This window comes from Camelus ferus, chromosome 15 (assembly GCF_009834535.1).
Source record: "Camelus ferus isolate YT-003-E chromosome 15, BCGSAC_Cfer_1.0, whole genome shotgun sequence".
Lineage (NCBI taxonomy): Eukaryota > Metazoa > Chordata > Mammalia > Artiodactyla > Camelidae > Camelus > Camelus ferus.
In genome coordinates this window covers 17,295,600-17,320,836 of record NC_045710.1, presented here as the reverse complement: position 1 = coordinate 17,320,836, position 25,237 = coordinate 17,295,600, and the positions used below count along the sequence as shown (strand labels likewise).

Below are 25,237 nucleotides of genomic sequence, written 5' to 3'. Positions count from 1 at the left end.
CGCTTGTGTGTCTGCCCATGTGATTGTGTCTGTGTGTCTTTAACCAAGAGTCCATAGCTGGCCAGATGCCAGGGTTCCCGGCTGGCACAGAGCTGAGTGCTGCCAAGGGCCTTAAAGGCATAACGGCAGTGGGGGGCTGGGGGTGGGGAAGGCTGAGGAGGCTGAGGTAAGGCCTGGGGGAAGGGGAGGCCACTCCCACATCTGCCAGCCTCTGGTCCTCCCCAGAGGTGCCCTGGGATCTAGGGGAGCAGACCCCTTTCAGTAGCAGCTCCTGGCATGGGAGGAGAGGTTGAGTCAGGTGCCCAGAGCCAGGCAAGGACCTGGCTCTGACCCCCAGGGGATTCTAGTGGGAGAGGCAGGGTCCCCGGGTCTCACCCCTCCACACCTGGGCCCAGGTAAACCTGCATACAGGGCTGCCCTGGAGTGCTGGGCCCTGGGCCCTATCTCCTTTGTATCATTTCCTTCATCTCTTATTTGCCAGGTTTTTATTTTTTGTGTGTAAATACTATAACTAAAAAAAAAAAAAGGCCTCAAAAATCACTTCCCTATTTGGAGCCTCAGCACTCTGCCCCACCTTGGGAGACAAGACCTCACCTCCTAAGGAAGGATGAGAGTTCTGGAGTCTAGTCCAGGCTTCCAGAAAAGGGGGAGGGTAATGCGGGGAGGGGGGACTGGGGAATTGGCTTTGGCCCGGACAGGTTCCCTGCAGAAGGTTCCTTCTTGCTTTGCCTCTGGCTTTTCGTTGTGGTGGCTGCTGCCAGGGAAACAGCCTCGGCCTTTCCCTGGCCCTGCTGAGGCACATCAAAGCCTCCTTTTCCTCCTTGGAACCCTAGGGATTTGAGGTTGGGCTTTTCCGGAGACTCAACCCAGAGGGGGAGCCAGCTTTCAAATGCCTCTCCGATACCTGGGTCATTCTGGAAGCTTCACCACTTAGAAGGTGTATGACCTGAGGCAAGCCTTGTAGCCCTTTTCCTTGGAAAAGTGAGAGTAGCACGACCCATCGGGATAATTGTGATAATTAAGTTTATTAATGGTATAAGCATATTTAGGCTAGGTCCTGTGCTTGGTACTAGGGAGCTGTCGGTGGAGTGGTTGGAAGGAAGAGAAATAAAAAGATAACTAAGGCAAAGCTCACAGTCTAGGAGGGAGACACATAGTAAACAAATAATTAGGTACCGTGTGAGGAGTGCTCTAATGAGATAGGGTGTGAAAGCGCTTTGTAAACAAATGTGGAGTGTGGTGGGCTGAGGGGGTGTGAGTGAACGCTGGAGTGGACTTCACCCTCACTCCTCGCGGCCAGGCCAGACCAGCTGCCTGCCAGCGCCACAGGGGCTTCTGGGGTGGGGGTGGGGTGCGGGGATCGGGGTGGGGACAAGGCTGAGAGCTCCAAAGACCAGGGCCTGGCACAAATACCTGCCAGGAGTGTGTGTGTGTGTGTGTGTGTGTGTGTGACAGACAGACAGGACAGACAGACTTTAGGAGACAGAAAGTGGAATAGTGGTTGCCAGGGACTGGGAGAGAGGAAGGGGGAGTTTTTGTTTAATAAGTACAAAGTTTCAGTTTGGGATGATGAAAGTTTTGAGGATGGATGGTGGTGATGACTGTACAACAATGTGAGTGCGCTTAATGTCGCTGACTGGTACACTTGAAAGTGGTAAAAATGGGAAATTACCACAATTAAAAAAAAAATTTGTTTTTAAATCATCCTTAGAGAAAGACAGTCCCTGGTCAGTGCCCATGCCCTCAGCCCAGGGCTTTTCAACAACAGCACCATCCACATTTGGGCTGAACAATTCTGTGCCGTGGGCCTTGTCCTGCAGCGTGTAGGGTGTTTAGCAGCATCCTGGGCCCCTACCCACTAGAAGCCAGCATTCTGCCCCCCTCACCCCACAGTGCAGCGATCAGAAATGTCTCAGACACATTGCCAAATGTCCTCTAGGGGGCAAAATCGCCCCAGTGGAGAACCACTGCCTTCACTGCTTGGAATAAGCCGCTCCCAGGAGAGGCCCAAGGAGCAGGTGGGCAACAGAGAAGCAGGCAGTTGTCCTGGAGTGGAGGGGTCTTACCAGGAAGGAAAGCAAAGGTCAGCAAACTCTGAGGGACCCCAGGAGGTGGTGGGCAGGATTTGAAGACCAAGAGTGAGGCATACTGGGCGGGGGCAGGTGCACAGTGCAGTTAGGCTATACTCAAATCTGTTGCACCCACCCACCCTGGGGGGAGAAATGAGGGGGCTCACAGCTGCCATTCCCATTCTGCCACCAATCCTGGCCCCTCCCCCATCCCCACAGGTGAGACGCAGAGGAAGCGGAAATTGTCACTACAGCTGTTGGTGGTGCCTTCTAAAAGGGCTGGGGGCTCCTGCTGCTACTCCCCCTCACCACCATGGGAAAAATGAGTGTCTCAGGGCACACTGTCTCCTTTCAAGGCAACTGTAAAGAATAAAAGCAAATAGAAACAGAATTTTCAACAGTTACATCTAACATGCGACAAAGTTGAAAGTCCCCCTTGAATGGGATGCTCTCACTATTAACCTAGTCTTTGGCATTAAGGAATCGATTATGGATACTGAACACCTGCCAGGTGCCCTACTCCATGCTGAGTCTAACACAATAAAGCAAAGTCCCTGCCTCCAGGAAGCCACAAGCTGGTGGTGACAGGGGAGAGGAGGGAGCTGGAAGGAAGGTGTGGAGGTGGAGGCAGAAGGTGCAGGCCTGGCTGGGGTAGCCTCTTCTAGTGGCTTCCAGGTGTGGATTACACTGCTCTCACCCGAGATGCCCTTTTAGGGAGCATCCAGCTCCTCCCTGGTGATTTAAAGTTGCTTCAGTCCACTTGCCTATGGGCCTCCTTCCTTCCTCTCGGTGGTTTCTTCTAGGTGGGTATGACCCTGGGCCCCAGAGAGAGGGCCAGTGAGGGGCCACTACTGGCTTTGGGTGGGAGTTCTTGATGGGTAAGATAGATCAAGAGTTGACCGTGGTAAGAGTCAGTGGCTCCCCTAAGCCTAGAGCCTTGGGTGCCTCAGGCTCATGCAGGACCAGAGAGGGTGGGCAATGGAGGGTGGCCTGGTCGGGAAGAGAGGAGGGTGAGGACTGGTGAGAACAGGGCAGATTTCAGCCTGCTGAGCTAGCCCCGGGGTGCAGTGCTCCCCCACCCCCCCTCCACCCACCTCTGGAAGGATGGTGCACCTCACGCTTCTGCTGCCACCGCTGCAGACCAGGATCGTCAGGGGCCAGCCTTGGAGGGGTGCTCGATCAGGGGGTGTCGGGACCCTGGGGCTGGGTCGGGTCTCAGAGCAGGTCCTCCTTGTTCTCTATGCTATGGAGCTGGCAGTCAACAGGAAGTGAGTCCCAGGGTGAGAAGAGGTTGTGTGGTCCCAGGGCAGGAAGTGAGTGACAGCCCAGTTGTCTGAGCAGCTTTGTGGGGCTGGGAGCCTGCCCTAACTTGAAGTGTCTGTGGGGAAGCAAGTAGCTAGAGGAAAGGAGGACATGGCCATGGTAAGAAATTAGTGTTTACCTAACCCTCTCAGCCCAAGTGGGCCAGCCAGACCCCCACACCCACCTCCCTGGGAGTGCCATGTTTGGGGTTCTGTGGCGCCTGGCAGAGCTAGACCTGAGGGTGGCAGTGGGGGCCCAGGTGCACCCCACTCTGCAGGCTGCCTGGGCCATGTGACTCTCATGCACACGAGCCTTGAGGGGTGAGAGGATTTACACCAGGGAGGGCACTCTAGGCCAGGGAGCTCACTGGCTTGAGAGGGAGGTAGCAAAGAGCTTCTGAGTCCTGGACAGAGTGTGTGGGTCCTGACACATGGGCCTGCTTGCTCCACTGGCTGGCCTGTGTTTGGCCTCCGGGCTCTGCTGGCTTCGGCCCCAAGCTCCCAGGCCTCGTGGAGGATGTCTCCCTTCCGCCGGAGGCCAGGGGCCTCCTCTTCCTCTTGCTGCGGCCCCCGCCCCCGCTGCTGGGGAGCACGCACACTTGTAGCTTTCAGTGGGCGGTTTTCTTCCTGGAAGCAGGCCTGCCCAAGCCGCCCCGCGCAGCCAGGGGCAGCAGCTTGGCAAGGCCTCTGGAGTCCCCTCTGCTCACCCTCGGGCTGTTCTGCGGAGGGAGCTTCACCCAGGGAGGTCTGGTTTTTATTTTTGTTTTCTCCTAAGGCTCCCATCCCTGTTTGCCACCTCTAGGGGTTCCTCACCATACGTAAAAGTTGAGATCGTAAAAGTTGAGATCCGCAGACTCTTGGAGCAGAAGCAGCCTTGGGGGTTGCTGGGCTGTGTGACAAGGATCTGGGGAAAGAAGCACTCTCTCAGGCTTTGGGGTATGCTTCAAGGGTACGACTTTCTGGAGGAAATTTGGCAGGGTCTACTTACGCTTAGAGGGCCAAGTCCACTTCTGGGACTCTGGCCTGCAGAAATCCACACGTGCACAGCACTATCAATGCAAGGGGGTCAATGCAGCAAAAAGCAAACCAGCCCAAAGGCCCACCATTAGGGAACAGGTTGAATAAATTCTGGACTGTCCATTCAGTAGACATTGAATGAGACACAGAATGAGCCAAAATGAGCCAGATCCACATGGAGAGATGCCCGCTGTGCTTGTTAAGTGAAAAAGCAAGATGCAGAACAGTATGAGTAGTATGAGCCCCCTTTAAGGAGAAAAGAAAATGAGGATCTGGATGTGCGTATAAATACATATGTGTAAACATGGAACTTACACGTGATTGTAGATACATAAAGAAAAAGTCTAGAAAAGATACTCGTCAAGCTATTAATAATGATTCACCTGCAGGGAGTGATTTTGGATATAAGGAATTGAAGGAGGAGCTTTAACCTTTTAACACTACATTTTTGTGTGGTTTGGGTTTTTTGTTTGTTTTTGAGGGAGGAGGTAATTAGGTTTATTTATTTATTTATGTTTAGAGGAGGTACTGGGGATCAGACCCAGGACCTCGTGCATGCAAAGCATGCACTCTACCACTTGAGCTATTCCCTCCCCTCCATTTTTGTGTGGTTTGAATTTTTACTCGTGTTTGACTTTTTAAATAGGAAAAAAAAAAAAAAAAAGCACTTAAACAGAAAGAAACCCTCCTTTGGTCTTGCCTAGTCATCTGGCCTCACAGGTGGGGAAACTGAGGCGCCCTCTTGAATGGCACCTTCCTGAGGTGTTTGCTGAGCACATGCAGCTCCCGCCCTTCTCCAGGCAGGCATTCTGCAGTGGAGCTGGCGGGCAGGTTGCTGGGGATGGCCTGGTGCCCACAGGGGTGGCAGAGCTCCAAGCACGATGTCTCTTGCCTTTTTTCACCCCAAGCAGACACCTCTGTTCCTTCTGAGATGTCCTGGCCTAACTGTCCCCAGATGGCCAAGGACCAAGTGCTCCTTGGATTCTGTCTTTACAGAGTGTGTGACCTCAAGGAAGTCACAGAACTCCCCAAGGAGGTGGAGCCACTCTGAAGGGGCAATGCGTGAGAAGTTTTGCCCACCGTGCAGTGACACATAGGAAGGACAGTCGTGACTACTCTCAATGTGATTCTGGTAGCAAGCTCAGTTCTGAGGCTCCTGAGGACAAAGCAGTACACTCCCTCTTAGAGGGGGATTGTGGGACCACGTGCTGGGGAGGGCTGGCTACAGAGACTGCGGGTTGCTGGCTGGGGCCTTGGCTCTCCTGGGGTCTGAGCGCCCTGAAGAGGTTGTGGGGTCAAAGCTGAGGGACCGAAATGGCACTAGGCTTTGGGGCCCAGAGGAGGCCCCCTTTCATCCTCACACTCCACTCACCAGGCAGCAGCCCAGGAGACCAAGAGGATAGCCAGGAGGGCTCCAACAGAGAAGTCAGATCAGCCCGGTATTACTAGTCTTCTGAGGAGGGGTGCTGGCTGTGAGGAGGGCTAGCGTGAGGAGTATTTGTTTTCAGCAGGGGCCACAGAGGAGGCTTGGGGACCCTATGTCACCTCAGTGAGTGGGAATTGCGTGGGGGCGAGTGCAGCTTGCAGTGGAACCAGGCTGTCAAACCTGCTTGGATTTTTCTCCTGTTTCTTAAGCTGGAGCCCACAGACCCCTTGACTTGAGGGGGTCAGGCCCAGGAACTTATAATCTGAGAGAAAAACCGTGAGTGTATTTGCCTACATGAACCTTCGTGAACAATCTTCTGGACAGAGGGTGTGTAAGTCTCACCAGAATCTCAGACAGGTCAGTGATCCTAAAGCAGCTAAAACCACTGGTCTAAGGCTCCCTTTGTGTTTCTTTCTCTTTCCAGGTGGAAAGCGGTGACACTCCAAAGGACCCTGCGGTGACCTCCAAGTCCCCGGCCATGGCCCAAGACTCAGGGCCCTCAGAACTGTTACCCAATGGGGACTTGGAGAAGCGGAGTGAGCCTCAGCCAGAGGAGGGGAGCCCCGCTGGGGGGCAGAAGGGCGGGGCCCCAGCAGAGGGAGAGGGTGCAGCTGAGACCCCGCCTGAAGCCTCCAGAGCCGTGGAGAATGGCTGCTGCACCCCGAAGGATGGCCGGGGAGCCCCCGCGGAAGAGGGTGAGTCCCAGGCACACGGGGTAGCCTCTGCTGGGCTGGTGGGGACTCCCCTGAGGGCTGGACCCTCCCGGCCCAGCAGGTCCCAGGAGGCCCCGGCCGGGCGTGGTCTCTGAAGGTCTCCTTGCTAAGGCTGTGCTCTGCAGGCTCCTGGCTAGATACAGCCTGCACACATGTTTTATTTGGCCCACATAGTGCTTTAAACATTTAAAAAAATTAGTTGCCAGTATTTAAAAATCAAGAAATTTCACATAAAAATCTGGAGTTTTGGCTTCTCACGGAAAAAAAAAAAGCTGTATCTGGCAACAGTGGGTTTGCAGAGTGCCAGTGGTTGCTGGACTGGGGTGATGACTGTCCCCCCACAGGCTGGTTGTACGCCTCGTTTCCCTCAGCCTTTACCTGGCCTGCTTACTCTTCCACAAGATCTATGGCTCTTAGAGGTCGATGCGTTGGTAGCCCCTGGCCTGGGCAGCAGATGTCCTGTGGCTGTTAAAAGCCCAGTCAGCCTTCCCCAGTGCAGATGTCCTGAGCGCACTACAGTTTAGTGGACTTGACTAAAGTTTGGTGGTGACAGAGTTGGGGAGAGGAGGGGCAGGCGGGGGTGGCTGTACGCAGCTCAGCCCAGGCCTTGTCCTCTGGGGACTTTTTGGCCTAGCCCTGGGGTCCTGGAAAGTTGCCCACTTTTCTCTTTCAGGTTAAGCCAGGGATTTCAGGGCCAACTGAGCTGTAAACATGTTAGTAATGAGGACAACTAGCATTTGTACAGGGCTTCACAGTTTACAAAGCGCTTCCTCATACATTATCACGTTTGATCCTCCCAGGGCCCTGCCAGCTTGTTTTACATATGTGCATTTTAATTTCAGAAATTCCTCCTTCCAAGTGTACATGATGGAATGAGTCAATCGATTAATTGGTGTAACTTAACTTCACATGCATCCAAACCTAATATTTGTGCAGAGAGCATCTCCAGAAAAGAGATTTCCAAATTTATTTAAAAATACATTTCATTCATTTATTACTCAACTAATATTCACAACGCTCCCACCATGTGCAAAGTGCTTTCTGAGATACTCTGCATTCGTTGTTTTATTTACTCTTCCAAACAATCTTCTTCAAGAGGTATTATTATCCCTGTTATAAAGTAGAAAAAAAGTGAGGCTTAATGAGATGAAGTGACGTCCTCAGGGACCCCAAACCTGTAAGTGACAGATCCAGGATTCATTCTGCCTCATTCTGTCTTGGTCTCTAGCTTCAGAGTCTGTGTGCCCTTCCAATATCCCCTGCTGTTCTGGAATGGGGCTTGGGGCCGGCTGGTCCTGAACTGAGCACTTCCGGGGGTGTGTTCTGACTCTTGGTGGGAGTGGCCAAGGGGCCTGAGTGGAGTGAAACAGGAGGAGAGGGAGAAGGCGCCATCCTTCTGTTACCGAGGCCACATGTGCAGGAGAGGAACCTGAGAACCCGTCAGCTCTTCCCACCAAATAGGCAGCTCCTGGGACCCCACCATGGCTGGCACCCAGTTGCTGCCCAAGGCCTGGGCAGCCCTTCCTGCCTGGCGGGATGGAGCAGCGCTCCAAGGCTGCTCTTAACCCATGCGGGTTTGCTTTCAGTTTGGCATTTCCCTGTCTCCCTTTCTGTCCGTTCTCAGGAGTGACTCCTTCAGTCAGTCAACAGGGGCTTATTAAACACCCATGTGGTGTGTGCCAGGATCTGGGGAACAAAAACCTGGTTCTTGCCTTGGAGGACCTCACAGTCTGCTGGAAAGGCAGACATTAATGAGAAACGCACACTTAAAAAGTGTGTGATTCCTCACGGAGATAAGTTCTCTAAGGAAAAATAAACAAGTTTCTCTGAGGAGATGTAACAGAGGGACCCCAGCCAGCCTGTTCCGCCTCAGCTGAAGGATGAGCTCGGGTTCACCGGGGTGGGGAGGTACAGGGAGGGGTGAGAGCGGGGCATCCAGGGACCCGGCAGAAACCCATGAGTCAGGAGTGGGGGGAGGAAGGGAGAAGGGCATGAGGTAGCAACCAGCACAGCTCCAAGGCTGCCCTCTCAGGGGGTGACATGATCCGCTTTGCGTTTTGAAAAGATCCCTTTGCCATCTGGATCCTGGAATGGAACCGAGGGGCCGGGAAGCAGGATGAGCGGTTAGGAGGGAGGATCTGGAGAGCGGTGAGTGAGTGCCAGGGACATGAGGGGGTGGGGAGAGATGGTTCAAGGGTGACTCCTGGGTTTGGGACTTTCACACATTGAGTGGATCTTTCTCAGAATCTAGTGCAAAGTGCAGCAGGCAAAAACACTTCAAGCATCCTTGATTTCCAAAATTTGGCCTTGGAGCATTCCTGTGTGGCCCCAGCTATCCGGGCAGTGGAGATGCTGGCAGGGATCAGAGCTGGGATCCCTGAAGGTCGCCGTGAATCTCCTGGATGCTGAGACTGGTGAGGTGTTACCTTGAGGGGTGGGCAGTGGCCTTTTGGAGGCTTGGCCACTGGTCCAGCAGTCAGCCGCACAGAACGCATACTCAGCTGCTTGGTTCCAAGGAGAAAGGAGACTTGGCCCCGGGGGAGGAAGTGACTTGGCCGTGGTCTCCTTTCAGTTCCTCTCATTCCAGAGCTCTTTTCAGAGGCCCCGCACATCTCTCCCGGAACCCCTCTCATTCATTCCTATGCAGGAAAAATGGAGGACTTTAAGGCAGCCTTGGCCTGGGCACCTTTCTGTGTACACGTAGGAGCCCCAGATTCTGATAGTACAGCCAGGAGAAAGGAGGGACAGGGGAGATGATGAGTAATAAGGGCAAGAGCCACCTGGACAGGCAGGTGGCGGCCTTGGAACTGCTCCTACACTCCTAGCATTAGGGCCATCATGATGAGGGTAGTAACGATGGTAATGTGGCCTTCTTTTACTGAATATTGACTACGCGTTGAGTGTTCTATATCCTTGCTACTCAAAGTGGTCCATCAACCAGCAGCATCACCTGGCATCACCTGGGATGTTAGAAATGCAGAATCTCAGGCCCCATCCTAGACCTACTGAGTTAGAACGTGCATTTGAAAGAGATCCTCATGATTTCGATGCACATTAAACTTTGAGAAGTCCTGCTCTTTATGTAACTGTCTTATTTAATCCTTGTAATCATTTGAGAAAGACATATTATCCCCATTTTTCAGATGGGACTGAGGGTTCAGAGAGGTTAAGTTATTCACCCAAGACTGTACAAATAGTGAAGGACCAGATTAGGATCAACACAAATCCCCTCTCTGCTCAGACTGAGCACACAGTACTGGGCTAGTGACTGTCCTCTGGGATAAGCCTGGCCTCCGCCCTGTCATTGAGATCTGGGTTCATTTTAGAGGGAATCCGGGGTGACCCCTGAAGGAGTATAGCCTTCAGACCAACAGGTAAGTGTTAGAAGCACCCTGGCCTGGCCTGCCCTGCCCCCAGGACCTGAGATGCCCTAGGGTCATGTCCAAGCCTGCCAGGGCCACCCTGGAAGGCACATAGCCACCTGGCCAGCCTGTGACCCTGGGTCTGGGCCAGGAGCAGATGGACCACAGAGGGAGTGTCGAGAGAGCAGCTGACCCTCCTTGACTCATGACAAAGTGCTGCATTCTGAGGCAGCCCAGTTTGTTGTTTTGCTGGGCCTGGCTGGAAAGTGTGTGTGTGATGTCACTCAAGTGGGCTTGCGCAGAGTCTGTCTGGAAGAAAATTCCAGAAGGATGCTAGTTAGAAACCACACGAAGAAAAGTAATTCTGTTTGGGGGAATATGGGGGCCGGGTATAAGGAAGGGGTTGGGGACATCAAGGTGGTGCAGTGTAAAATGAGTTAGCTGCCTGGGGAGTCAGGTGCCCTGGAATCTGCTCTCAGCTCTGGTAGTAAGTCACACGGCACCCCAGCCTCTATTTCTCTGTCAAAGGGCTGGACAAATACCCCATCAGCAAAACTTAAGGGCTGGACGAGTACTCTGTCCTCGCCACAGTTCCCTTCATCCCTGATATTCTTTCATTCTAATGAATAAATGAATCCCCATAAACCAACTGCCTGTAGGTCCCCTGTAGGAAACGGCTGAGGTCCAGGAGACCTCTGGGCTGCTGCGTGATCTGAGGGTGGGCGCCCCCTCCTGGCAGCCCAAAGCCTCACCGGGTGGAACGTGGGGGTCTGAGAGGAGGGAGGACCCCCGGGAAGGAGGGAGGCCCTGAGAGGGCAGGAGGGGGAGTCGGGCTCCAGGGGGCCGGAGAAAAAGTTGGGAGCTGGCTGTAGTGAATCAAGAGGACCTAAAGGAAGCTCAAAGGAAGAGACAAAGTCCGGTGAGACATACCTTAAAAGGCATGTCGCGTACACAGCATTGGCGAGTATGCACCCCCACTTCCTCCCTGCCCGCGGGGTCCACACCTCCCTGCCGACCATCCTGCAGCTGCTGGCCCTGCCTTCTCCGACCCCACTCCGGGGCTCCAGGTCGCAAAAACCCAGTGCAGAGCCCCAGGTGAGAGAGGAGAAAGAAACATCCTCTCTGGGGGCTGAGGATTCAGAGACCTTCAATGCTGTGGCTGGTTTCCGCCTCAGAGCCAGGAGATGCAGGAGGGGCTGTTTTTTCCGTTCTGGGCTCTTTGTCTCCCCCTCACACCCCCACCCCCACCCCCAAAGCTACCCTGAGCCAGCCTTAGTGACCTTCCTGCTTTGGGCCCAAGCTCAATACTCTTGGCTTCAGACAAAAGAGTTCTGGGGCCCAGGTGAGAGGAGGTTCACCCGCCCTGTCCTCCAACAGAAAGCTTGAAGGTCTAATTAACCCAACCCACAGGCCAGGCCAGGGCTGTGTTGGGCCTGGGAGGGGCATCCAAGAGATGAGGACCCTGAGATGCAGAGGACCCTGGTAGGAGTGCGGGAGTGTTCTGGAGTGTGACTGCCCTCCTGCTTGGGGCCTGGAGAAGGATGGAGAGTTCAGGCCCCCTTTAAAGGCAGTACTGCTGGGGCTCAGCCCCCAGGGGAGCCTTCCCTTCCAGGAACTGGAATCAGGGCCCATTAAGGAGCTATTGGGAAAAGGAGCAGGGAGATGCTGTCTTAGGGAAGGGGAACAAAACTCACTATATGCCAAGCCCTGCTCTGGGCACTTAATGTTCTCAGTAACCTTAAGATTTTAGAAGGGTTATCTACATTGAGTCAGTGAGGAAAAGACCAGGGGAAGTTACCCAGGTCACATGGAGACGGCTGGAATCCAAGTCTTCTAGGATAAAGGCTGAACTCAGGGACCTGAGAATGGGGTGCAGAGGCAGATAATTCATGCTAGAACCACAGCTCCAGCAGCACTTTAGACACCATCTCCAGCATCTTTATTTTCGAGATGAGGAGACAGTCTCCTGGAAACGAAGTTGTTTCAGCAGAGTCCTACTCCAGTCGCCTGATGCCCCACCGCCCCCCAGATCATCTTGGCCACACCCCACACATAGAAGGCAGCACTCCCTTCCAGGGCTGGGAGGGCTGTGCAGTCTGGCCTCTCCTCTGGGAAGGGGGTTCTGTTGACTGGGAGCAGCCGAGAGGGGCTATGTCTAGACCTCCTTCTGTGTGGCTGAGGCACTCAGTGGGCCAGCAACCACAGCCTTGGCTTTTCTGTTCTTCGGATTCGGGCCTCCAACCCTGCCCTCGTCCTGTCTCTGCCCTGGCTGTGCTCTTGAGTCCTCAGGGCCAGCGTGGTGTCTGGCGTGCGGTGGGCCATCAGGTTTGACTCAGGGACAGCTCAAAACAGTTGGAGAAGCCCTGTCCCTGAGACAGGGAGCCCAGGCACCAGGCGAGGCCCCCGAGCCATCCCTGTAACTCTGCGACGGTCCCTTTGTTCTTCCCTCTCCACAGGCAAAGAGCAGAAGGAGACCAACATCGAGTCCATGAAAATGGAGGCAAGTGTTTTCCTCAACCCCCAGGGGCTCTGTGGATCCTGATTCTAGGAGAAGAAAGCCACCGCTCTGACCGACTGTGGCGAGTGTGTGTGTGTGAGGGGAGCCCGAGGTGGCCCCCGTCCCCTTCTTTATGTGTCATGCTGTGAGGAGCAGAGGAAGTGGGTGTGGAGGTTGGAAGTACCCCAGCAAGGCAGCTGGCTTGGTCCCCCTCCAGGACCGAGCACCTCCCCTTCTGGTTTATGTCCTGCCCCCCGTCCCACCATCCATCCCTCACTTTTCCAGCCCAGACAGGGGCCTGGCCCTCACTTGCAGGGCTGGCATCTCTGGCCAGGAGTCAGAGCTCCTGTGTTCTGTTCGAGGTGAGTGCCTCCTCAGTTTCCCCTCCAGGAGGAGCAAACCCTGCAGCGGGCTGTCTGTGCCCACCTTAATGCTGGTGTGTCTCTGTGATCTCTGTCCTAGGGCTCCCGGGGCCGGCTGCGGGGTGGCCTGGGCTGGGAGTCCAGCCTCCGCCAGCGGCCCATGCCGCGGCTCACCTTCCAGGCGGGGGACCCCTACTACATCAGCAAGCGCAAGCGGGACGAGTGGCTGGCACGCTGGAAAAGGGAGGTGAGGTGCCTTCTGGCCTGGGCCCCAGCCCGTCCCATGGACCCAAAAAACTGGAAGTTAGCTTCAGCCGCTGTCTGCGGCTGTTGTCAGGCCCTGGCTGGGCCTCGGTTTCCCCTTCAGTTTCACCTTTCGCACTTACAGGGAACTGCTGGATCAGTTCCCAGCAGTAACTAGTTCCTTTGTTCTTTCAACAAACATTTATTGAACACTTACTGTGTAACCAGACAGTGTCCCAGGCTCTGTGCATGTATAATCCCTGCCCTCATGGAGCTGACATTCTTATGGGGAAGACAGATAGAAAACAAGTCAACAAGGGGCTGAAATAGAGGGTAACAGAGGCCTGCTTTAGGTAGGGTGGTCAGGAGAGGCTTCTTGGAGGAGGTGGCATTTAAGTTGAGACCTACAGAAATAGAAGAGCTGGCTCTGTGAATTGTAGGGTCGGGGAGACTATTTGAGGCAGAGGAAACAGCACAAGCAAGGCCCTGAGTTCAGTCTGAGATGCTGAGGTGCCTGGAGCTTGGGGCACAGGGAGGTCCAGGCTACAGATACAAAAGTGGGAGGGCGTCAGAAGCAGAACCTGGCTTGTAAAGTCCACGAACACTGCTGAGCTCACCTAGGAGACAGGGATAGAGCAGAGACAGAGTCCCAGGATTACATCCACAGAAACCGAACATTTATGGCTAAGTGGAGAGAGGGAGCAGCAGCAGTGGGACTGAGAAAGGGCCTGGGAGGAAGATGAGGGAAGAAGAGCCATGTCTCAGAAAGGAGAGAGTGGCCACCCAGCCATGCATGTGGAGGCTGAATTGAGACATGCTATTGTACCTGGAGGTAGCACGCTTCCGTGTGGATCTGGAGGGAGGGTGGATGCCAGCCCGTGGAGGGCTTCAGCAGTGAGAGGAGGTCGGTGAAACCAGTCCATTGAGCACCATTGTAGGGCTGCTCGCCTGTATGTTTGACTAGTAGAGAGAAGGCATGTTGACCTACTGGCACCAGGAAGGGAGGGCGACGCGGTCACTGTCTGTTGCCACCACCTGGGGCATTCCACCTTCACTCTCACTTGTCTCTACCCCAGGCCTGCAGAGGAAGGCGTTACCCTGTTTGCATTGTGTGAGAGCTTGCTCTAGAGAAAGTTCAGAACAAGGCAGGGGTTTGGCTACTTGATTGTTCCCAGTTCCTTTGGGATCTAGGAAAGCAGAAATTTCTCTCCTGGAAGAGCCTGGAAAAGGGACAGCCTGTCCAAGGTCTAGGAGAAGAGAGGCACTTGACTCTGAGCATTAAGTGTGGTCTTTGGGATGGAAATAAGATGACCTGGGGCTGTTCTCTCCTTCCTCTGCCCCTGTTTCGCTCACTCTCTGCACCCCCTTCCCCTGTAGCCTGTGGGAAGGGCTTTGCTTTTTGACCTCTTGTTAATGTGTGGTCTGTGTTTCTGCTCTCCCTTAGCCAGAAGTTAGATGTAATGACTTTTAACCTTGAAAAGCTTCTAGAAATCTGGTGATCCTCAGACTGTGCTCCCTTGAAGAAGCAATAGGGAGGACTACCCTCAGTTGCAATAAAAAAAGAGCAGTCTTTTCTCAGCTTACAGGGAAAAGTAAGATAATAGGTACATTTTCTCAATTTAAAATTTAAAAAGACTTAAAAAAAAAAAAAAAAGTAAACCCGTTCTGACACAGACTGACAGACTAGTATAGTGAACCACCAGCTACCTATTGCCAAGCTTCAACAACCATTAAAAGCTTTTCTAGGGGAAAAAAAACCCTTTATGAGGGAAGGGCGTAGCTCAAGTGGTAGGGCGCATGCTTAGCATGCATGAGGTCCTGGGTTCAATCCCCAGTACCTCCTCTAAGAATAAATAAATAAACCTAATTACTCTTCCCCCCCCAAAAGAAAACAAAAGAAAAAAGATACCTTTGGTATCTGCTTCCCCCAACCAATAAAAGTCATCAATGAGCATGAGAACAGGAAAAAAAATTTTAAGGTGATTTAGTTAAAATGTTTTAGGGATGTGTGACTTGAGATGTAGAGACTTGTACACGGAATATATTTTCTGCTAGTAGACTGTTCCTTATTCGCATGATACAACTCAAGAATTCCACGGCTTCTGGTACAATCACTACAACCCCTGAGCCTCTTACTTCAGACTCAGGGGCTGGGGCCGCTGAGTCACGTTCTGGCCTCGAGCTCACCCAGGGAACAGGAAAGGGGCTGGAATGGGATTTGAATTCAGACTCCTACTGCCATGTGGGGCCTGGCCCCAAAGACCACAGTCACCTCTCTTGGGCTCTGCTAAGGTGCTAGGGAGGACTAGCTGCACGTAAACAGAATATTGGATAAACGCAGGTGGCTTTCAAGATTCCCAAGTCCCCATCAGGCTAAAGAGCAGTAACCTTCGTCATCAGGCTGTTTTCTAGGTGGCTTACCAAGGGGACAGAAATCCGTCCTCCTTTTGCAGTCTCCTGTTAGTTGCCTTCAGCGGCCTTCCTGAGCTTGTCCCCAAGGTTCTTCCCCATTTCCTCCAACTGCATCTTCTCAGGATCCTCCTCTGTCCCTTAACTGTGTCACTCCCAGATCTCTGCCCCCGGCCCTCGGTCAGTCTTGATCCCCTTAACCACTTACGTGTTCTCATAGATCCTACTGCCCGCCCTCCTCCCAAAAAAGACACGTCCTCTTCTGCCGAATCCAAGCTGTTTCCCAGGCAATGCTACTGGGAGGTCCTCCCAGCATTTCCAAACCTCAGAATGTAAGACCTGCCCTTTAAAGTTGCTGCAGGCATGTCACTGAGCTGACTGCCAGAACCCTCCCTGCCTGAGCACCATATAAGAAACTAGAGCTACCGGAAGCCTAGGGGATTCCCGGTTGTCCCATGATAGGGCAAAGAGTTGGGCACCTCCCGAAGATCATCACCAAGGAGTTTAGACTAATTCTGCCTGGGGTCATCTGCACATCAGCAAGGAGTGACTTTTGGCTTTTAAGGGATGAACTTGAATTTAGGAAAAGGGGGAAGGGCATTACAGAAAGAGACACACAGCATGTGCAAAGGTTTGGAGGCACAAGAAAACATGGCCTTTTCATGAATGGAAGTTCATGGTGGCAGATGATGGAGCGCAGGGTGTGAGTGCAGCCCTCAGAGCAGCAGGAAGGTGGCTGGGAGGGTGCGTGGGGCCAGGGCGGGGCCTGAGGGCTTGTGTGCCCTGCTGTGGGGCTTCACCAGACTCCAGTCTGCACCTTTCCCTTCCCTGGTCCACATGCCTCACCTGTCTTCCCTCAAAACCTCCCCCTCAGCTTAATTCCCTTTTCCTGTGACCACCTTGTCAGTCAGTCCACAGTTACTGAGTGAGGTCTGCTCTTTACGCTTCTGTCCATCTGAGATTACCTCCCTCCCCAGGCTTTTCAAAAAAAAAAAAAAATTAAGAAGACTTAGAATATCATAAAATAGATGAAATTTAAAATAAGTGGATGAGGAAATAGGGCATTTCCTCCTTCTCCGAGGCTGAAGTGAGAATTCCTGCTGCAGCTGGGACGCTATCATGAGTCTGTTCCATCTCCTATTCTCTGCGCCTCTTTACTAGTCCTTTTAAGGATTAAACTCTGCTTCAGTCATGACCAGGCCCTGCTATAGAACCAGCAATAGCTCTAAATTGTCTCCCCATCATGTCAGAAATCCTCTGTTTCTCAAGGCTTTGACCCTCACTGTGACTTCCACAATGGCCCCACCCCACTTCTCTACCATCCTCTAATAGGAAGGTCCCCTGTGAGGTACCAGTTTCCCTTTATACTTCCTTCCTCCCTGCCTTTGTTCTTGATATGCTTTCCCCTATCCATTCTTCGAGGTTGAATCTAAGAGCTGCTGCCTCCTCCAGGAAGCTCTCCAGAATTTCTCCAGGCCACATTGCCCTCTTCCCTTCTCTGCACCCCTTTAGTCCTTACTGTTAACATTGTTAGGTTTAGCACTCAATTATATTTTGTAGAATATTTTCCACAAACTCTTTATTACACATTATGTCTTCTCCCATGATACCCAGTATGATACTGGGCAGGGAGAGCAGGCTCAACAAATACCTGTTGGTTGGCTAAGCAGTTGGGAGGTAGGTGAATATGGGATCCCTTCTCAGGGAGCTTGGGCCCAAGCCCTTGGTTTCCAGGGGTGCTGACAGGCGTACCTGGAGAATAGCATGGGGCCGGGGAACTGGGCAAGCTCCTCTGGGTAAGGCAGTGCTCGAGTCTTCTCTACCCTGTTCTCCTGCTGCTCCCACTGGGCCTCTGCTGTGCTTGAGCCAAGGAGAACCTTACTTGGTCTGGCAGGGCTGGCCCAGGCCTGGGTGGCGGGGATGGCAGAGGCGAGGCATCTCTCCTGCCAAAGGAGGGCAGTTCCAGCTCCTCTTTCTAACTATTTTCAGAACAAAATGACCCTGTGGGAGCACTTTAGGCTTAGGAGGGGTTTCTCACGGGTGTTATTGCATTAACCCTCAGCATGGCGAGGCAGAAGGCAAGGCAGAAGAAGGCGTGCGGAGGCCAAACAGCTGAAACAGTCATGGAGCCAGACGGCCTGCAGATTCCCAGTGTGTATCACTGCTTGTGGTTTTAGGACTCAGTTATGGCTGGGTGATGTTATGACTCTCATTAATCTCTTCACCCAACCGAGTGTAAATTACTTCAGGGCAAGGGTCCCATGTCCTGCTGGTCCTTTTCCTGGCTCCCAACCCAAAGGGAGGGACTTATGCATCCTTAGACTTATTAGATGCTCCATACATCTGATAACTGATAAATACTGATAACAAGTAATCTGAGGTCCAAATATCACAGCCTCTCCTTCCCTCCACTCTCCCTCCTGCACTCAGACCCCCTCCCCTCCCCAGAGGCTGCCCAGCAGACAGCATAGCCTTCTCTTAATTGGTAGTGAGATGCTGACTCAATCACTTGCTGGTTATGGCCCCTTCGGCATCACTTACCCTCCCCAAGCTGAGGTCCCTGCACTGTGGCTAGACCTGGCTGTGCTCTGCTCTCCTGTGCGTGTCTCATCTTCATGAGAGCAGCACTCACCAGTTCATTTTCTGCTTCTGCCCAACCTGAGCTTGTTCAGTGCAGGCCCTCTAGACACCTCCTCAATGGCAATTCAGGAGGTACTTGGTAAAGGTTTGCTGAATGAATGAATGAATAATTCTAATCTCAGAGTTGTGTGGGTTAATAAGGTATACGTAACATTTAGAGCACAGGGCTAGCATGTAAGAGGACATGGATGCTTTTTTTCTTTTTTTTTTAACTTTTCTTTGGTTGGGGGGAGGTAATTAGGTTTACTTGTTTATTTGTTTATTTTTAGAGGAGGTACTGGGAATTGAACCCAGGGCCTTGTATATGCTAAGCATGTGCTCTACCACTTGAGCTATACCCTCCCCCAAGACATGGATACTTTCTGAAAACTGATTTTACACAAATACGTTCTGGAAAAAAAACCCAAAACATAAACTATCCCTCCCTCAATGATCTTAATTCCTCCACCGGAGGTACCTGATGCTGTCAGTTTGGTGTATATACAACATGGTTTTCTCTATCCATCTATGTGTGTGTGTAAAGATATAATTTTGCTTCACAGTTGCTTTTTTTTTCTTTTCCTTTTTTATATAAATAGAACCACACTGTAGTTTTATTTTACAGCTTGGTTTTTCACTTACAATAAGTCTGGGCAATCAAGCCACGTAATTACTGTTTTATTCTACCATATGGATTACCACAATTTTATTTAACCATTCTCTTATTGGTGGACATTTGTGTGGTTTACAGTATTTTACTGCACAAGCACTGCACAGCGAACATCCTTGGTCATGCCTCTTTGTACATCTGTTTCTCTAAGATAGATACCTAGAAAGAGAAACACTGTGTTGAAAAGAATGCGTATTTTGCATTTTATACAACCTGCCAAATTGCCCTCCAAAAAAGGCAGCGCCAATTTAGGCTCCCATGAACGGGGTATGAGATTTCCACCTTTGCCAACATCAATATTGTGCTAATGTAATGGGTGGGAAACGGTACCTTGTTATGATTTTAAGTGACATTTCCCAGATAATAAGTGAGGCTGGACATCTTTTCATATGTTTGTTGGCCGTTTGTGCTGCTGCTTCTGTGAGATGAGCAAATGTTGCTTCCTCTTGCTCTATAACCCTGCAGTCTCTACAGCCCATGCTTCCTGTCAGCCTGGGAAGGACAGCCTGTAAATGTCCGGAGGGTCATCTCCTGCTGCGCTAAATTCCTTCCATTTAACAAGCAATCCCTAAGCACCTACTGTGTCAGGGGGCCTTGTGCTGGGGGTTTTGGGAAGAAGGAGATGAATTAAGCGTGATCTCCTGGGTTTTAAGTACAGGAGATGTGAGAAACGGCAACGCAAAGTAGACCAATGAGGACTAAAACCAAATTATTAGCAAACTATCTGCGTAGCAATTTTCGGGGATTCCAACTGGCAGACATTCCTTGTTTATTCACCATATATAAACTAATGAAAACCTGAACTCTTGCAGGACAGCGTCAGTAACAACATCCCCCTTCAAGGAAATGATGCCATTTGGAGCAGGCACAACAAGTTTACTTTGCCAAAAGGCTGAACACATTTTAAAGGGACTCCTCTGACAGCCTGTAATCAGCAGTGACTTCCAGGGCTGGTAGTTAGGACAGGCTGTGAAATTGTCATCATAGAGGTGCCCCATTGTCTCTCAAATGGACTGGCTGTTTGCACACTCCATCTTGGGGGTGCAGAGAGAACAACTCTTACTTCAACCCCAACTTTTTAGCAGTGAGAAAATGGTGGCGGGCTGGGCGGTAGTAACTTGCCCTGAATTCAGCAGCAGCCATGGCCAAGCCTGGACTAGGCCAACGTGGTGGGACTTTACTGAGCACCAGGCACTGTGCTGGGAGCATTTACTTTCACCGCAATCCTAAGAGATGATAAATTTGTGTTATCAGGATTCACAAAATGGAGGCCACCCCAGTGGCCCGGCCCACATCACAAATCTAAACCTAGGTCAGTCTGCAGTATAGGAATCCTGCCAAGGAATCCTAACATCCATCAGTCATGATCCTCCAACTCTGTGTAGTTAGCTCACCTTCCCCTAGGAAACAGAACCTGCTGCCTTATAAGGAAACCCCATATCTCCTAGCCAGTCACAGCCTGTTTCTGCAGTGCGTCTTCTAGCATTCTCTGTAGCTCACTCTTGCCCAAAATCCCTGGAGCCCAAAGAGTGCTCCTCTGCCTGTGAGGCACTATACTCCCCAGTCCATGGATTGTTCTCCCTTGAATAAATGACATCAAACTTGTTACTAAATTATTTTTGTCATTTGACAGGTGTATTATCCACAGTTCCTATGACAACTACTTTTTATCCCTATTTTACTACTAGGAAGCTAAGATTCCCCTAGGTAAGCAGGTAAGAGCCATGTGGATATCCTTGTAGAGAGACCTTTGGGCAAAACTGGACTCCAGATCCCATGCTGCTTCTGTTTTGCACCTAAATGGCTCCACTAGAACCGGGTCTTCCTGGTTTCCAGTTTTTGCTTCCCCTGGAAATACAGTATAGGGTGGGAGGGAGCCGGCTGGCCCAGCCCTCAGCCAGGCCAGCGCCACCTTGCCCCACCTCTGCGGCTGCAGGTGTTCAGGCTTCTGGTCTTGCCAGGTTTGGGTCCTTTTCACCGTGGGGACCCTTCCCCCACTTCCTCCCGCTCCACTCATCTGGTCCTGAGCCCTTGCCCTTGAATTACTGTTTTCTCATGATCGTACGTTTGATGTTGTGAAATTGGATTAAATGAAAGGAATGAGATTCAGGAGGCCTGCTTGCTGGGCTCAGCCTCTGCCCCTGATCAATTTGAGGAGGCCTTTCTCCTCTCTACGCTTAAGTTTCCTTGTTCATAATGTGACACAAATAGACCAGACGACCCCCAAAATTCTGAAATTTCATGATTTGGGGGAAGGAGGACTGGAACCATGATCTGTAGCTCCTTTTGTCTCCTATACGACCTCCTACGTTCATTCTACAGTAAATATTTGAATGCATTCTCAGGCTTCCCATATATACTTTTTTTTTAAGAGGCACATACATAAAGCATCCTGATAAAGATTCTTTAAAAAAAAAACTTTCATAAAATTTACATGTCTTGTGCTTGAGTCTAGCTTTCATTTCCTCTCCATGATGGCCCCCTTTTCTTCCTCTGTCATTTTCTGCCAGGATCAGAAAGATGGTTGCTCATCTTTAGACACGAGGCCTAGGTGAGTGAGGGGCTTGAATTCATCTCTAAAAAGATGATATTGCAAATACACCCCAGTCTGACATGCACGTCTTCCTGGGGCATTTCCTTAGCTCAGGAACTCACTTCCCTGCCGTGGTTTCATCATCTTCCTAGGTCTGCTCTTTACCACCGGTTTCCTTTTCATCAATCACATACTCATTTGTTCATTATTTTAGAGAGTTACAAAGTATTTGCTCAGTCTTTCAGAAAACTCCCTATGCATCTGGGTCTCTACTATGTACCTACATTTTCTAGAAACTAAAAAAACACATCTAAAGGAAAGTCAGAGTCCCACCCTGGGATGCCACCCTCCTCTGCGAGAGGTAGGCAGGTGAGTGCTGCAACCCAGTAAGAGCTGTGATAAAAATATGAGGAAAGGGGCCGTGGGAGCAGCGAACTAGCCCTGCCCAAGGACCCCAGGAAGGCTGGCCAAAGAAGGGACATCTTGCAGGCCCACCACCACTGGGACAGGAGTTTGTCCAACAGGGACAGTAGAGGAAGGGCATTGAGTGGGATCCTGAGGTAGGTGGTCCAAGAAATCCTCTGGGAGCTTGAGGTCTAGAGCACATCAAGATTTCCTGCATATTTAATTCAACTTTTAGAGGCCCTTGTGTTCTCAAAGCCCTTGGCTGAGGCAGACAGAGAAGATACAATGGTGCTGTTCTCTCTGCTTCGTGTGTTAAGGAGGTCCCAGGGTTGCTCAGGCACGGGGGGTCAGCTGGATTCTGAGACTCTGTGACTCTGTTAAGGAGCCAGTGCTCTAGATGGAGGAGTTCACAGGCTTGAACTAGTATTTACTAAATACACACAGCACCGTGCTGGTGCTGGAGGAGACAGCTGGACATAGTCCCTGTTCCAGGGGCACACATGGTCTAGTGGAGGAGGCGGGGGGATTCCTGTGACCTTTCATGCCACTGGAGCATGGGGCTTGTTCTGGGCTCCCGGCATCAAGAGTCTGGTGAGCACAAAGGAGGGCGAGGGAATTTCTGGGGGAACTCCTGGAAATGTTCCTGGAGGAGGTGTCCTTTGAGAAACCCAGTAGGGATAAATAAGGAAGGTATTTCAGGGAAAAGAACCACTGAGGGCCAAGTGAAGGAGGCATGAAGCTTCTGGATTGTTTAGGGAACAGCAAGAGATCTGGTCACCATGTATGGGAGTTGGGGAGGAAGTGTAAAAAGAGAGAAAACTGCAAAGGAAGGTGGTCCGATCAGATCATCCAAGGCCTTCCTGTCATAGTGAGAAATGGAGGCTTCATTGTGCTGTAGGGAGCTGGAATATGAGAGACCTGGATGTGTATCTTGGGAAAATAACCCTGGCAGCATTGTCAGGGGGCCCAGAGCTGGGAGGGTTAGAAGGACCAATTAGGAGGGCATTACATCTGGTTTCGATGGAGGGTCCAAGTCGTGCAAGGCAGACTTGATAGAGCTGATGCAACTTGTGTCTGGTTGGAGGCAAGGGAGACACCTGCCCAGTATTTGGGGGGAGGGCTCATTATCAGAGGTAGGGAATCCTGGAGGAAGAGCAGGTTTGGGGCAGGAAGGTGGTATGGACTTTCGATCTTCTTAAGGATGTATTTTGATGAGCAGAAGCTTTTGATTTTAATAAAGTCCAATTTAACCGCATTTTTCTTTTATTGGTTAGTGTGTGTGATCTCTAATAGTTCTCTGCCTACCTCAAGGACATGGACATATTCTCTTCAGAGAAATGGACATTTGAGTTAGGTTTTGGACAAGCTGCTTTTGAGAAGGCAGCAAGGTGGCTGTCCTTGAGGACAGGGTTAGTGGGCATGCAGGAGTCATCCACCAGGAGGGCAAGTGCAGGCTGGAGAGCAGGGAGGGAAGAGCCCAAGGCATGGAGGGCAGCCCTGGATTGAAAGGACCAGGGCAGGGAGGGACAGGGACGTAGGGCTTCTGGGAGCAGCTGGCAACCAGGAAGGAGTTCCAGAACCAACTGGAGGACCACTAAAGGCCCCCTTTTCACCTATTTCTGGAGCCCTTTCTAACTCCCATCAGGTCTCTGGCCACCCTGGTCCTCCATGTCTCAATTTACACTCTCCCATGCCAACTGCATGCCATGTGTTTGTGTGTGTGTGTGTGTGTGTGTGTTTTACTATTTTTCTGACTTGCCATTCTTGAATAACAACTTTTCACAGATGCCATTTGACTCTTTAGTCAATGAATGGGGGGGCAGTATATTTTAATTTTTCACATCCAACTCTGATGGATTAAACAAAAATAGGGATAAAACAGTGCAGTCTCCTGTATATTTGAATCTAGATACTGTTTAAAAGGCAACTTTATGGGGCAAACAAAAAACAAATTGAGTTGGACCTGCTTCATACATACTAAGGATGCTATTAGAGTTCAGTTTCTTATTGGGTGGGTTTGTATATTACTCCATTAGAATCACCAGTGCATTGAAAAGGCACCTTCCCAGGTCCTATTCTGAACCTAAAGGCAGAAACTTTGGGGTGGTCTCTAAGAAATCTGATTTTCTAGTCAGGTCCCCAGATGGTTCTGGGGCTTGTGAAAATTTGAGAACCACTAAGCTTTGGATGATTCGAAGTAAACCAAATCTGACACAGAAGAGATACCCCCAAAGATGCATTTATCGTATCACCTACCACCTCGTCACCCACATCCAGGGTCTCCCTGCACATTCGGATCACCTGGGTGTTTTGTTTTTAACCTCCGCTGCCTGGGCCCCTCGCTCTGGATTCATTACATCTGGAATTTAGTGATGGGTCATTTTTAAAGCTCTCCAAGTGATTCTAAAATACAGCGTTGAGGGGTTGAGACTCTCAGATCTTGAACACAGAGCTGAGGAAGAGGCCAGGGCTCTAAGGCTGGCTGAGCTAAAGGACCATTTCCAAACATGGGTGGGGGGAGAAGACCGGAAAGGACTTGGTACAGGAATTCAAATTTTTCCTTTGGGATGGAGATGGTAGGCGTTCCTGCTGTTTTCAGCAACGGTTTATGGCAATGCTTGTCCGCTGGGCTCCTCCTGGGTCTTCTCTTTGGACCCTGAAACTTGAGAGGGTCTGCATGCCTGAATCTGAATGGTGGTCCCTGAGGCCCCTCCCTTTGACCCCTGGAGCCTGGAGATGGGGTGGGGGAGGAGGGGAGAAAGCAACCCTGGCCGTTCAGGTTTACCTGGTTCCTTCTGACCCACACCCCCTAGGTATAAAATTAACATTTCTCTCCAGAGTCAAGTTTCTAAAGCAGAGTGACAATATAGACATGTGCTTAAGCAAACTTGCCATAAGGTTCTTTCCACCTCTCAAATGATACGCCCTCCTGACTTCCTTTGATCTTATCTGTAATATTCAGCAGATATTTGTGGTCCCATTAGACTGATTAAGAAACTAAGATCCAAAGAAGCTAGGCGCTTACTGAAAGTCTTGTCATCAGCTGTGATCCTCGACTCACATCCTGCCCCTTCTGTTCTTTTTCCTGGCAAGGGGCAAGTGAGGTCTGGGAACCTGCAGCCACCGCCACCACCACCCTTGCTCCCCGCCCAGACCCCGCACACTACTCACAGGTGGAGCTGGGCACCCAGCAGCCCGGGGTTAGGGGATGAAAGTGATGAGGGGAGGGGGAGGGAGATGGGTTTGTGAAGAAGCCTTCCCCTTAGGAGCAGACCCGGAGCTGCAGGGAAAGAGAAGGCAGATAAGCGCAGTCAGGAAGGAGATAGCAGCTCAACCTGCAGGAGCCTAAATGGCAGATCTGGCAGGGTAGGGCTTCCAAGCATACCCCATAACGGAAGTGTAACAAGGACGGGGAGAGAATGGCAGAGCCAGGGAGGAACAAGGGCTGCTTGACATAGAGGCTTGCAGAGATGGAGAAACGAAGCGGCAGCTAGGAGGTGGCTCCTGGAGCCTGCATTTTACTCTCTGGGTCAGAAGAATGTTTGTGAGTGAGTGGATCATAGAGCAGGCCGCAGGCAGCGCCCCTCCCTAACAAGTGTGCGTGCAGCTGT

General features: G+C 51.4%; 1 protein-coding gene across 7 annotated transcripts in view; it reads left to right on the top strand.

The window, feature by feature from the left end:
• Positions 1 to 25,237, top strand: part of DNMT3A (DNA methyltransferase 3 alpha) — a 103,115-nt gene that overhangs the window by 49,064 nt on the left and 28,814 nt on the right. For 6 of the 7 annotated variants that reach the window (XM_032497153.1, XM_032497151.1, XM_032497152.1 and 3 more), the window contains 3 exons: positions 6,238 to 6,508; positions 12,345 to 12,388; positions 12,848 to 12,994. In XM_032497153.1, coding sequence (XP_032353044.1) covers positions 6,238 to 6,508; positions 12,345 to 12,388; positions 12,848 to 12,994 — 462 coding nt within the window. Of the gene's footprint in view, positions 1 to 6,237; positions 6,509 to 8,591; positions 8,675 to 12,344; positions 12,389 to 12,847; positions 12,995 to 25,237 lie in introns of those variants that run through there. The other variant, XM_014563923.2, reaches the window with a different exon arrangement.